The 14,645-nt window shown below is 33.1% G+C and overlaps 5 protein-coding genes across 9 annotated transcripts in view; all 5 read right to left on the bottom strand.

Moving 5' to 3' along the window:
- The window catches only part of LOC18099762 (chitin-binding lectin 1), a 57,985-nt gene that overhangs the window by 19,596 nt on the left and 23,744 nt on the right, over positions 1-14,645 (bottom strand). The window lies entirely within an intron of this gene.
- Positions 1-14,645, bottom strand: part of LOC112328007 (uncharacterized) — a 77,238-nt gene that overhangs the window by 14,520 nt on the left and 48,073 nt on the right. The gene's annotated exons all lie outside the window — the stretch shown is intronic.
- LOC127905412 (pentatricopeptide repeat-containing protein At4g16390, chloroplastic-like) overlaps positions 1-14,645 on the bottom strand; it is a 45,305-nt gene that overhangs the window by 8,778 nt on the left and 21,882 nt on the right. The window lies entirely within an intron of this gene.
- LOC127905442 (uncharacterized) lies at positions 4,385-6,415 on the bottom strand. Its single transcript, XM_052453697.1, has 3 exons — positions 5,557-6,415; positions 5,167-5,481; positions 4,385-5,094 (listed from the first exon to the last, which is right to left on the bottom strand). Exons 1-3 carry the CDS (start codon positions 6,408-6,410, stop codon positions 4,869-4,871), a joined length of 1,395 nt encoding a protein of 464 aa, XP_052309657.1. The 5' UTR covers positions 6,411-6,415; the 3' UTR covers positions 4,385-4,868.
- LOC18099767 (uncharacterized) overlaps positions 13,920-14,645 on the bottom strand; it is a 53,538-nt gene continuing 52,812 nt past the window's right edge. The window contains exons 4-5 of one of the 3 annotated variants that reach the window (XR_008059436.1): positions 14,227-14,436; positions 13,920-13,971 (exon numbers count right to left, since the gene is read on the bottom strand). Coding sequence is in view for 2 of the 3 variants with exons in the window: in XM_052453720.1 (XP_052309680.1) it covers positions 14,299-14,436 (138 nt within the window). In the remaining variant the exon portion in view is untranslated. Of the gene's footprint in view, positions 14,437-14,645 lie in introns of all 3 variants that reach the window. The other 2 variants (XM_006380855.3, XM_052453720.1) reach the window with 2 other exon arrangements.

Genomic DNA, 14,645 nt, shown 5'->3' on the forward strand with positions numbered 1-14,645 from the left:
AGAAGGTGATTTTACTTTGAAATATTATGCCTCCACGGGCCATGGAAAACATTGCTCGGTACCCAAAACTATTTTTGTTTAAAATTATTAAAAACATAATTGGATTAATCAAGTTTAGTCACATCAAATTGTTTTTCCGACCGGAGTCAATATGTGAATCAAATATTTTATGTGAATCAAATTTCACTATCTGGTTTGGATCAAACATGGCTGAGCTTGCACCATTTTTTCCAGGAAACAAGCATGCTCACGTTTACACCACAGAAGCAATCAAACGATCAAGGATTGAAGAAAGCAATTGAAAGTGAAAGAAACGGAGGTGCACGCACCAGCACCATCACCATCACCATGGAAAATGGAACCTTTTGCATTTATTTGCAATAATTAATTGTAAGTACGTACGTGACCCTACAATAATATTTATACATCTCACCAACCTTACACTACTAAAAAATGGAGTAATTAGCAACGGACTGTTCCGTTGCAAATAACACTAAAATCCGTTGCTAAAACAATTTAGCAACGGAATCAGCAACGGCAAAAATCCGATGCAGATTTGTCGTTGCTGATTTTTTTGCAACGGATTTATCCGTTGCTGATTTGGCAGCAACGGATAATCCGTTGCTGACAATTAGCAACAGAAAATCCGTTGCTGATAATTAGCAATGGATTATCTGTTGCAAAACTAGCAACGGATTATCCGTTGCTGCCAAATCAGCAACGGATAAATCCGTTGCAAAAATTGTGAATCAGCAACTGATTCTCCGTTGCTGATTCATGCATCAGTTGCAATCACCAACGGAGAATCCGTTGGTGATTGCATTTGTTTTTATTAAATTAATTTTTATTTATTTATTAAAATGACTTTTAATTTATTTATTTAATTATTTATGAATATTTTAAAAGTTGTAGAATTTATATAACCAACATAAATTAATTAATATTAAAAATAATTATATCATTAATAAAAAACAAAATAAAAATAATATTCATATTATAAAAATTTAGTTAAACTTGCATTAATACAATTAAGTTCAAATACAATAAAAAAAAACAACAAAAGATACAATCATGGTGCTGGTTGCGAAGACGAACCATGATATTGTGGATCAATACAAGATTGATTAGGATATAAAGGTCGAGGTGTAGGTCGAAAAATTGGTTGAGATGCAGGACCCATAGGTGTCATTATCTGAGGAGCCATAGGTGGCGGTATTGATGGAGTCAAAGGTGGTGGCATACCTTGATCAATATTTGATGTCCCACCATGGTATCCAAGATTGTTCACAAGATATTCTTTCATGGAATCCATCTGCCGTTTCATTTCAAGAATAAAATCATCTTTTTTCTTTATCTCCTCTTCTTTATCCTTTATCTCCTTTTGCAATGCTCGATACGATGAACTGGGATATGATGACTCCACCGAGTAGGAATGTGATGAAGAGCTTGTACTAACTTTTGATTTTGGCATACGAGGTGCACCATATACCCTACCCTTTGTAACTCCTCCTGAAGCCACACACCAAGCTACTCCATCAAATGAAGGATGATTTTCCCGATCAGTTCCATACTTTGAAATCATCTCCATTTTATAATTTTCCTACAAATAAAATACATGCAATAATAAATTAATTTGAATGTTGAATAATACTTAAGTTATATTAAGAAATAATCAAATAAAAATACATACAACCACTTTTTTAGACTTGTTGTCGACGAAGCTACCAGATTGCTTAATACTTTGATGCAAAGCTGAAAAGACATCATCCCATGGAGGTTCTTTTCCACCAGCTTCCTCTTGCTTTCAAGATTAATAAATATTATAAAAGATAAATATACAAATTTTAATTTATTATCTTAAGCATAAAAAAAAAAATCCATACCATGTTAGCTCGATATGATGCAAATGACACTGTTCCTCCAGAATGAGTGCTTATTTTGCCATCTATTTTGGTTAATCGATTCCTCCTAGCAGATTCAGATCTCCTTTGAAATTCAGGGGTGGACCAAACATCTTTGATCATTTGATTCCAGTCATCATTGTTTATCCAGGCAGGACCTTTATCAAGACAATCTATAATATTTGTAGTGTTTTCTTTTGACATAGCTTTCTTGCGAGCTCGTGTCAATTGTTGATTCAAAGCTATCCTAGCCTTATCTTCCCAAATATTACGAACAATCGACTCATCTTCCTCAGGAAAGTAATATTTTTTCTACCAAATAATATATATACCAAGTAAAAAGAGTGCACAAAATTTCAAATTATATAAATAATTAATCATATTATGTTATCTTGTTCAGAATTTGCAAGATGATGTAATAACTAAAGAAATTAAATGATATTAAAGAGTAAACAAGAAATAAGAACAAATTATAACACAAATCAGTCATAGCTATTCAGTTGATAATTTTCATAATTCTACATTAAAGTGATAAAAATTGAAAAGAATATTATGACGAATCAAATTTGGTTCTTACCTTAAACTCTTTATAGAGTTCATCCCTGCACATTGGATCTACTTTTTCCCAAGAGTGCCATGCTCCCTTAAAATTGGACCTCAAAATATCTCCGATTGCACGGCCACACGATGCGTTATTGAACCTGAAAATATATAATAACAAACTTATATTAAACAAATAATTACACAATAATAAGTAATTTTTTTCATACTTGAAAATATAACCTTAATAAGTTAGTTATTAAAAGTTTGAACTTACTCTGTTGTTCCATACAAACAAAGCTCTTTTTTTCTTGTTATTGGATCTATTGGCGTGTCAAAACCCTTCCTTTTAACACTTTGATCATAATTGTATGGAGAAGATGTTGAACTGTGATATGATGGAACACCATCTTGATCCTCATCACATACATCTCTCTCATCACATACACCTCTCTCATTACTACCGTCTCCCTCATCTTCATTTCTAATGTTCACATCATCATCATTACCATCAACTCTCCCATAAGTCCCATATAAATTATGTCCTCCAGAAACAAGTTGGTTATCTTGATAGAAACCTCCTTGAGTTTGAAGCAAATCTTGAAAACGAAAGCCCTCACAATATTGATATGCATCAACCCTCCCATAATCATGTTGAGGAGGATGTGTACTCCCCAAAGTGGGTATATAATACTCATTTACGTTCTGATACACAGGTTGATGAAATGTGGATCCTTTGTTATTATGCCTTGATGTAGTTTGAAATGACTTGGATGAAGTGGACCTGTCACTCCTTGATGTGGACCTGTCACTCCTAGATTCTAATATGGATCCTCGTCGAGGCATGCTAAAAACCAGAAAAAATAACTAACATTTAATATGAATATATACAACATAACAATAAATTAGCTCATATTTAAACTATCAGGAACAAAAAATTCACAGATATTTTTCCAAGACTGCCATAACTAGAATGAAAACAAACTGTTAAATCTCATTTTTTTCCCAATTCATTACAAACAATATCTAGATTATGATGTTCAAAATCAGTATAGATTGTCCACTTAATAGTCATCACTCCAAAAAATATTATACTTCAAATAAAATAATTACTGTAACAAAACCAAATATATAAATAACATCAAGACAATTTCATTAAGCATTCCTTGCAATGACAAAACTCAGCCATGAAGTTTAAATTGTCAAAAGCCAATTAACACAAACAATAATAAAAATAAAAATCTAAATAATTAATTAAGCAGAAATCAAAATTTATAAGTATGCTTACCTTAATGTTTGGTCCTATAAATCAAAACATTGAGTAGGAAGAACCCTTTCTTTCACGCTTCAGCATCTGTAAGCAAGAAAACGAATCACAAAATAAAATATAACATCAGAATCACAATTTAAAGATTGATACTTGAAAGGTTATAAATGGTTTCAAAGGTGAATGAAAATGATTTATGTAATGTGATGCATAACACACACTTGAATAAAATAATAAAAAAAACATTGAAAGCCTAAATATTGTGAAATAATATGAGTTCATTCATACATATAATAAAGATAATTCATTACATATACTACAAAATATAATTAACTTGTGCTACTCATTATTATCATCATTCCTAACCATCACCACCATAACAATCATCATCATCATCATCATCATCATCTTCTTCTTCTTCACCATCACCATCACCATCACCATCACCATCACCATCACCATCACCATCATCTTCTTCTTCATCATCTTCATCTTCATCTTCATCATCTTTGTTTCCCCAATTCATGTCAAGTTGAATCAATTCATGTTGCCCAATTTCTTCATAATAAGATGATTCAACAAGTATATTTGGATCATCAAGTGTTGGAGTAGGAAGGACACGACATGGTTGAGAAATCTCATCTGATTGATCAACATCACATGATCTCACATTGTTGGCATCTTCAATAAATTCACCCATGTCAACATTATAACGACTTCTAGCAGTTGTCTTAATAACCGTCCACCATTCAGATGATTTATTACCAGGTGGATATGTATAGTAGACTTGTTGACATTGTTGTGCTAACACAAAATCTTCATTTCCATGTAGTCGAGATGTATGCTTGATTTCAACCAAACCATTCGAAGGATGCACTCTAATCCCTCGTTTTGTATCATACCAATTACATTTAAACATAAATAACTTGCACTTACTCCCCAAGTATTTTAGCCGAACAACTTCTTTAAGCATTCCATAATAATCACGTTCATTATCATCATAGCAACTTCCTTTCACACAAACTCCACTATTCATTGTCTTTTTAAAACGACCATAACGTTGAGTATGAAATTTAAAACCATTCATATAATACCCATTATAACATTTCACTGAAGTTGAAGGGCCCATAGCAAGTCCAAAGAGCTGATTTTCAATTCCGTTAGATTGGTATTCCACCTAGCATAATAGTTAACTCCATAAGAAATAATGATTTAAAAGAGATTAATAATATTTTTAAAGTAGCTAATTGACATAAAATATAAATTAATTTTATTAAAATACTTACATTATTTTTTAACCAATTTGGAAAGATCGCTTCGCATAATTTTTCAATTTCACCATCACTCGCATATGGTTGTTGTGACTTTAGCTCTTGTCGACATTGCCTAAAATTTTAAAATGTTAAAGTTAATAATAAATTATTATAAATTTAGTACAAAATAATATTTCATACTTACTCTAAATAAGGCTTCAGTTCTTGACAATTGAATATCACATAGTTATGCGCAATTTGCATTTCAGCATGTGACAACTGCCTTTTATAAAATCTTTTGGATAATTTTTTCCCTGGATAGGAAAAAATAGAGAGACATCCATCTACACTTCTAAGGCCACCATCATCATTCCGTGGAACTCGATTCCAAATTGTTTGCACGTCATCACCAAAATAATGAGATGCAAAATTGGTAATTTCATCAATCAAGTATGCTTCACATATGGAACCCTCAACTTTAGCTTTATTGGTCACTTTCTTCTTCAAATAAAACATATACCTATATCATTTCTGTCAATTAGTTTATTTTTAAAAAATAAAAAGTGAATAAAATTAACATAGTATGAAAACATACCGTTCAAATGGATACATCCATCGATATTGAACTGGTCCACCAACTTTTGCCTCGTAAGGTAGATGTATCGTCAAGTGTTCCATGGAGTCAAAGAAGGATGGAGGAAAAATCCTTTCAAGTTTGCAAATTATTTCAATTATATTCATCTGCATTAACTCCATGTGCTGGGCATTTAAATTTGTTGAACAAATATCCCGAAAAAATACGGACAGTTCAGTTAATGCCTCCCACAGTGGCCTAGGTAAGTAAGGTCGGAAAGCGGTTGGAAGAAGTCTTTGAATGAAGACATGACAATCATGGCTCTTCATCCCCGAAACCTTACATTGTGCCTCTTTCACACATCGTGAAATGCTTGAAGCATAACCATCAGGAAATGATAATTCCTTCATCCATGACAAAACTTCTTGTTGTTGTTTCTTGTGCAGACAATAAGTGCCTTTAGGTTTGTAAAGCCGACCACTCATATCTTGTTGCAAATGTAAATTTGGCTTCTGACAATACAATTGAATATCCAACCTAGCCTTTAAATTGTCCTTGCTTCTATTCGGACAATCCATTACTGTATAAAAAATATTGTCAAAGACATTTTTCTCAATATGCATGACATCAAGATTATGACGAATCAAATTTGTATGCCAATATGGAAGCTCCCAGAAAATGCTCTTCTTCACCCAATTGTGCTTAACACCAAAGCCAGGAATTTTATCATTATATGATGAACCTCCATTATGTCCCTCAGTATACTTGGACACTTCATTTAACATTTCCAAACCAGATGGACGAGGTAAAGGAGGAAGCCTTTCAATTACTCCTTTCAAAAACTTATCAGATTGAAATCTATATGGGTGGTTCATGGGTAGGAATCGTCGATGACAATAAAAAAATGTAGTTTTCCCCCCATTTTTTAATCTAAAAGTCTTGCTATGCTCCATACAATAAGGACAAGACAAATTTCCATGAGTACTCCACCCCGATAACATGCCATATGCTGGAAAGTCACTAATGGTCCACATCAAAGCTGCCCTTAATTGAAAATTTTCCTTTCTGTATACATCATATGTTTCAACACCAAAAAACCACAAATTCTTTAACTCATCAATCAAAGGTCTTAGAAAAACATCAAGCTTTTTACCCGGATTCTTTGGCCCAGGAATCATCATTGTCAAAAACATGAATGGTCTAGTCATGCACTTCCACGGAGGCAAATTATAAACAGTCACAATTACTGGCCAACAAGAGTATGTATTTGAAGACATGTCAAATGGACAAAACCCATCAGTGCACAACCCTAACCGAATATTTCTCGGATCTGATGCAAAGCTTAAGTGGACACGATTAAACTCCTTCCATGCCTCTCCATCAGATGGGTGCACCATAACCCCATTATCAGACTTATGATAATGATGCCATGTCATATCTTTGGCATGATATGGAGACATGAATAGTCTCTGAAGCCTTGGTGTTAGAGGAAAGTATCGGAGTTGCTTCTCCGCCTTATTGGAACCTTTACTAGTTGGATTTCTAGGTTTGTATCGTGAACTTCCACAAAAATCACAATTTATTTTCATTGCATCTGCCCCATAATACAGCATACAGTAATTAGGACACACATCATATTTCTCATAACCAAGTCCAAGTGGCCGCATAAATTTCTTGGCATCATAAAAATTTGAAACCAAATTTTCATCATTAGGCATGCAACTTTTTGTAAAGTCAATGAAATTGTTAAAGGCATTCTGAGTCAAATTTAAAGTTGACTTCATATTAAGCAATTGTACACAAGCAGATAATTTGGATTGCTTGGTACACCCATCCCACAACGGCTCCTCCGCAGCTTTCAAAAGCTTAAAAAATTTAGTTGCATCCGGATTTGGAATTTCTCCTGCTACCACAGGACTAGACACATTATCATTGTAGAATGCATCACCCAACCCCACTGCATCCATAACCATATTCCTATATGGATTCTCTAGACAAACATCATTCACAACATGACTCATTCCAATCGATGAAGGTCCAGCCAATATTGGTTCTGCGACATAAGGCTCCCCATGTACAGTCCAATTTTCATAACAAGGTAAAAAACCTTTTGTCAATAGATGTTTACAAACATCATCTTCCTTTAAAAACTTTTGATTTTTGCACCTCACACAAGGACATCTAATTTTTCCCCCAGATATATTTTTATCAATTGAAAATGCAAAATTGATAAATCTTCTAACACCGGTAATGTATTCAGGACGAAGGCGACCATCCATAAGACGACGATACATCCACGATCGATCATCCATGTTAATCTAATTAACATGACAACACCAATAAGCATTTTTTGAAATACGCATACTTCTTTAACTACTAGTACTTAAACAATCCTTTAAAATAAAATATGTACCACATGAATAAACTTTAATTATTTGTCTCGTATCACATACATTGTATCTATCTTTTGGTCTCTTATCAATAAAATATGTACGACATTTAAATTTGCAATTAATTGATATATTATTCAGCCACCTTTAGGTTTCATTTTGGTCTCATAATTTCCATCCAAAATAAACTCAATATCAGATTTAATAAAAGAAAATCATTCAATTAGTTTTCTTATATAAACTATCAATATTGTCCCAATGAAAGGCAGAGTTCCAACTACTTGAAAAGATTACAATAGGCATGCCTAACAAAAAAATTATGCACGATATAATTAAGCAACCATGTAAAAATGGAGCAAAATAGACTTACCTAAGCCCCAAGAATCAATGGCACAAGGTGGAGGTTTTCTTATTGCAACCCAATCAGATTTAGCGAACTCTATTGGATTATATTATGATCCAATAAGCCATTCATATTGCTGGAAAAATAAAAAACATAAACAATATGTTACACCCATCAAGTTATAACAATTGCTAGTCTTTAAAATAAATCCAAGTTAAATTGATTCCAAGGATGCGTCTGAGAGGGTGGAAAGACATGAAGGGAAATAAAATGCACAGAGGGATCGGATGCTTGCTTTGTGTAAAAAGCTTGAAATGATCCAGAAGACAAGGTCTTCCAGATAAGTGCTAGCTAATTGGAATCTGTTGGAATTTAGCCGGAGAAAAAAGTAGACATCTCCTTTTCAAATGGGAAATCATTAAAAAAAAAAAATACTATTGAATGCAAAATTAAAGCTTGTCACTTTTCAACTCAACAGAATTGGTGCATTTAAATAAAAACCTACCATCCGGTGAGCTAGTCGTACACACGTAGCTAGCCTTTTTAATGAAAGATGAAAAAATATAATGAGTTCATAAGCTATAACTCTCAGGGAGTCAAGAGAAATGGCAAAGGGCGAAGATAGAGGATATATATATTTTTATGTGTTTTTTCATTTTTTTTAATTAAACATATTTTTATCTATATTTTTATCATTTAATTAAACATATTTATCTTTTTTCAGCAGGTATTATAGTTTTATTGCGATTCATCTTGACTAATTTATCTTTTCTTTTTTATGTAATTTTAATTTGGTTATGTGAAAATGGTTTTCTTATGGATTTTATGTTTGAATGATATATGCATGATTGCGAGTTCTCTTGATTAATTTTCCGACTATTTTCACAGTAATTTGATTAAAATGAAAATAATCTTTGCATGGATTTTATGGAAGGATGGTATACGCATGATTGATGTGCTTAATGTTTTCTTAGCCTTATAATTTATTGAAGAGAATTTGAATTTTCTTTTCAGGCCGTCTAACAAGTCTTTCACCACTGAAAAACACATAAATAATTCAAGTTTCCCAAGTGATAGTAAAATTTATTTCATTTCAATTTCAGGTCCATCCATCCATGACCAATAAACCTTTTAACTTTGTAGCTTGTCAAATGAATTATAGTTTATATGTGTGCAAAATTTTACAAATTAGGACATTCCAATTGATTTGAAAATTAATTCACGTGAGTTATAAACATCAAGTTCAATGATTGAATCAGTGGTAGTCAGATGTCATGGAATGGTGTAAATCATGGAAATCATACAATTTTAGTGCATGGTTGATGAAAGCAATAACTCCTATTTTAAATTCATTTTTTAAAAATATACCAAGGACGTCTGAATCAATATTCCTTAGTTGTAGTCATTGGTATGGTGGTTGGATAATTATTTACCATGTTTATGAGCTATGAAGGTGCACATTCAACACAGAGGGGGCAAACTAACGAAGGAAAAAAAAAGTAATTCTTACTACCATGAAAATTGAAAGCCCTCATCACGCATTGATTGTGTAATCATTAATTATTAACTTAGCTAACTAGCCAATCATCAACAGACATGTCAATAATTTTCCCTTGTAAGGTCAGTAAAAAATATAGATTTTAACCTTCAATAATTATGAATATTGGCCTAATGTTGGTTTTTTAGGAGCGCAGCTTGATTAAAGGATTTTTTAAATAATTAAAATGTTGCTAGATAATTACAAAATACTTTTTATAATTTATTTGTTTTTTCATTTTGCTTCTAGTTCTTTAAAAATTACACTTTGCATTCTAAATTAATACAATAATAAAATTACCAACATAGCAATCCCAATTTCAAACCAAAACCCTAGTCACCCTTGCCATTTTTACACAATCTGCATATCAGAAATCAAAGTTCTAAGTAATTCTAATAGATTAGAAAGCTCCTTTCCAGGTAGATTTTATTGCTGGAAATCAAAGTAAAGAAAAAAATAATCCCGAATATATCATGTTATGTTTTTTTTTTTTAACAAAAATCAAGCAACCCCACAACACAAAATTCATTAAAAATACACAACTTACTCTTGTAATGTTCCCCATAAGATTCCACCCTTAAATATGTCCTTATCACCTCTTACCCCATTCTTTTTACTCTTGTAATGTCCCCCCCCCCCACAGCTTATTGTAAAAAGCATTAATTATTATTTTTTGAACTACCCACCCAAAGTTCTAAACTACCTTGTCATTGATTTATATTGTCTAACCAAATAATCAAAATGGGATTTGGGCCTCTAAATGCCTTAATGGTTTTCAAATTAAATAAAGAAGACCGAGGCTTATTCTTATTCTTCTTAAGAGGAAAAATACCAAAAACATGAACTTCAGGAAGCAATATGTAAAAGCAGAAATAAAAAAGACAGTACTATGCCCAGAAAAGTTAATTTAATATAATCCCAGCATCATGTTCACATAAACCTCCAAAACTAGGATCTACAAGGACAATAAATTTAAATATGAATAATCTTATCCCAATGAAAAACAGAGTTCCAATTAATTGAAAAGATTACAATAGGCATGCCCAGCAGACAAATTAAGCATAATCTAATTAAGCAACCATCAAAAAATGGAGCAAATTTGACTTACCAAAGCCCCAATAATCAATGGCCCAAGGTGGAGATTTCCTTGTTGCAACCCAATCAGACTTAGCCAACTCTATTGATTTATATTGTGATCCAATAAGCCATTCATATTGCTGGAAAAATAAAAAACATAAACAGTATGTTAAACCCATCCAGCTTTATCAATTGCTAGTCTTTAAAACAAATCTAAGTTAAACTATGAAAAACAGAAAGAATATCCAAGTTAAAGTACTGTTTAGTTTTCATATTTTCATGGCAATTGTCTTCTCATAACAATTTTTTTTCTGAATTGAATAAGGAAAGAAAAAAAACAGTCCTATGCCCTGAAAATTTAAAGATGCATATTTAAATTTTGATACAAGAGAATTAATACACACCACTTAATCCCGTCTTTGGTAGCTATTGCAATATCTGAATTTTGTTTGCTGAAAACAGGAACTCCATCAACCCTCCTGCTCCCATAGCTATGTGGAATAGTCTTGAGAAGTTGGTGTGCTGCCTTGACCTGTGAGAGCATAAATCAGATAAACAGCATTATGAATCTATCACAATAAATACAACTTTGTTAATACAATGTGGTCTGAACAAATGGTACCTGCTTTTAATTTGGAACAAACTGAAATAGTTGAGGTTTCTCCTGCATAACACAGCAAAATAAAAGGTGGATTATTCCAGAAAATGATACGATATTACAAATATGAATAGGATCGCAAAATTTGAATTTTGTCAAGGAAAATAAGTGCGTATAAGTTTTGCAACTAAAACTAATAATTGCATATTTTGAAATAATATCTACACGAATCAGCAACCACCACATCCTAGTAAGTTGGATTGGCTGTGACTAAAAGGCAGCACTAAAACTCTGTAAGCATGCTCAATCAAATCACAGCAAGAAAAAAAGAAAAAAAGAAACACTTGGACTGCTACAGAAGAAGAAAATGCATCACAGGTTAACCAGTTGCTAGACTCTCTAGATTTTAACAGCATCCATACGCTGCTGTAACACTTCAAAATTATAGAAGTAGAGCATTACAATGTAAAAAGTTGAAGCAACAGGGTAGCAAGTTAGAACAGGGTATAATATTCAGAGCCAATTTCAGTGGGGCAAAGAAGGAGTTATTTAGCCAAAAAGCCTTGCTTTGTTTAAAGACAATTATATGCCTGAGGAGATGAGAAAATGTGGAGATATAACATTGGATCTTACAAAACAGTAGTTTGAACAGAAAAATGCATCCCACTTACACGATGATATGAAGGTATCTCATGGGGGAAAACAACTATCTACTGGCAAAAAGAAACCAAAGGGAAGCAAAAATGATTATAGCTCAACTGCTGGGACATCAAAAAATTTATGAACCGTAACCCTAAAAATTAAATTGGGGGTTTTGATAAATTTTCAATTACACATGCATAATTAAACATTTCATAAACCCCTATATTATCGAATTAATAGCCTAAAACCATTATTCAAAGTATTGAAGAAAAAAAAAGTTACCTGTGTTCTTGAGTTACAGGTGACCGAGATCGTTCTACAGGGACAGAAAGAAACCTGGATTGGGAAAGTTAGGTGAAAAAATTTTAGTGCAAGTTAAATTGCAACAAACAAAAACAAAAACCCTTAATTACTTACCTGAACTATTGAAGAAAACCATGAAACACCCAACCCGTTTACAAGGAGATACCTTAAATCAGCATGTCCGATGGTGATAATGATGGGTCTGGTTCGATTTTGTTCGGATGAAGGAGAAGAAGATGAAGAAAAGAAATTAGGGTTGCTGAAGACGCGAAGAAGATGAAATGTTTGGGATAAAGGAAAATCAAATCGATGAAGAGAGGTTGATTTTTCTACAGTTATGGATCGATGTTGTTAGGGACGAAGGAGACTGGAAGAGTGGAAGATCATTAATTTTAATCTTTGGTTTTGTTCATTTCGTCTCTGTAAACATGAATGGTGTGGGGGGGGGAGAGCAGTCCTGGTGTTAATTTACAAAGCCAGCGAAAAATAGACGGTTGAGATTTAATATTTGTAAATGTAATCAACGGTGTTCGTAATTTTGGTTTTATATTAAAATTTAAATAATTATTTTTTAATTAGCAACGGAAAATCCGTTGCTAAATTCAACGTAAATTTTGCAACGGATAATCCGTTGCTAAATTCCGTTGCTGATATTAAAAAAATAATATATGTGTAATCCGTTGCAAATCCGTTACTGAATTTAGCAACGGAATTATCCGTTGCTAAATTCAATGCTAATACCCCTTTTTTTAGTAGTGTTATTGTTTAATCACATAAGATGGTCTCTCTGCGTCAAATCTTATAAATCATATGAGTTTATTTATAAGGTTTTATGGAATGAAAAATATATTATCAATTAACTAACATAATTTGCGTTGGGATAATATTACCATAGCCAGTCTTTAATTAGACGTCCTGCAAATCAGGCAGTTGCTTACAGACTGTATCTACGGGGAAGCAAATTGGAACCCCAACTTGAATGTTTTACGTGATTAATTTTTTGGCTGTGGTTGCTTCAAATTAATGCAAAAAGCAATCACGCAACCAACGGATTAACGTCTGGTCGGGAACATAGGCACCGCTATGTTGCAACTTGTGTTTTTAAAACTAAAAATATATTTTGATGTTTTTTATTTGAAAACACAAGTCGCACCAATATGCATTTCAAATATTTTAGTACATTTTGTTTTTGATAGCTAGATGAAATATTTTATTTTTTATTTAAAAAAATATTTTTAAAAAAGAAAAAAAAATTATAAGAAAACTATCATTGACAAATTACGGTCGCATGACTGGGCATTTCATCCGGCAAAAAATGACTAGAGAATAGATGGAGAGAGGTTTTTTGAAACAAATAATAGCACTTTGGAAGAAAACATTCAAAGGGACAAAATCCTAGGAGTACTATACAAAGATAAGATAGCATAAAAAACAAAGACTAGCACAAAGTCGTGCATCATCTAGCTTGATGAAAGAGGTCAAAACAACAGCAGCAACACAAAAGGGATGATATTATAAACACAACAACACTAAGGCCCATCATGACCTTTAAAACAAAGATAAGAGAGCATAAAAAACAAAGACTAGGATTTGAATCTAGATGTAACAAGCCATTTAACAATATTTGCTGACCAAACATGTAAGAAGCCATCAACCATGGAAAAACTGTGACCATTGACTTGAGAGTACTAGCTAGGCACAAAGTCGTGCATCATCTAGCTAGATGAAAGAGGTCAAAACAACAGCAGCAACACAAAAGGGATGATATAAATACAACAACAGTACTAAGGTCCATCATGACCACTGGATTTGAATCCAATGTTTGATCTTGGACGTTGACTCAAACCATCGGTCTTCTGAACTTGATTTCCCTTTACATGATTCTGCATGTCGGGGGATAGTAGTACTCTTCATAAACATATAAACTTCTGCACACATAGTAACCCCTACTTCGGCAACTACAACAACCATCTCCCCATATATCACACTCTGACCTTCTACAAGGTACATAACAATATGGAGGTACTGTTGGCATACAAAAGTGATGACAACATGGGCCTCGGCGGCATTTTTCACAGCATGTGCATGTGCATGGTGGTGGAGGTGGTGATGGTGGTGGTGATGGTGGTGGAGGTGGTGGTGAAGGTGGTGGTGAAGGTGGAGGTGGTGGTGAAGGTGGTGGTGAAGGTGGAGGCGGCTTGATCTCAATGCACTTGACAG

Source organism: Populus trichocarpa, chromosome 6 (genome assembly GCF_000002775.5).
Source record: "Populus trichocarpa isolate Nisqually-1 chromosome 6, P.trichocarpa_v4.1, whole genome shotgun sequence".
Classification (NCBI taxonomy): domain Eukaryota; kingdom Viridiplantae; phylum Streptophyta; class Magnoliopsida; order Malpighiales; family Salicaceae; genus Populus; species Populus trichocarpa.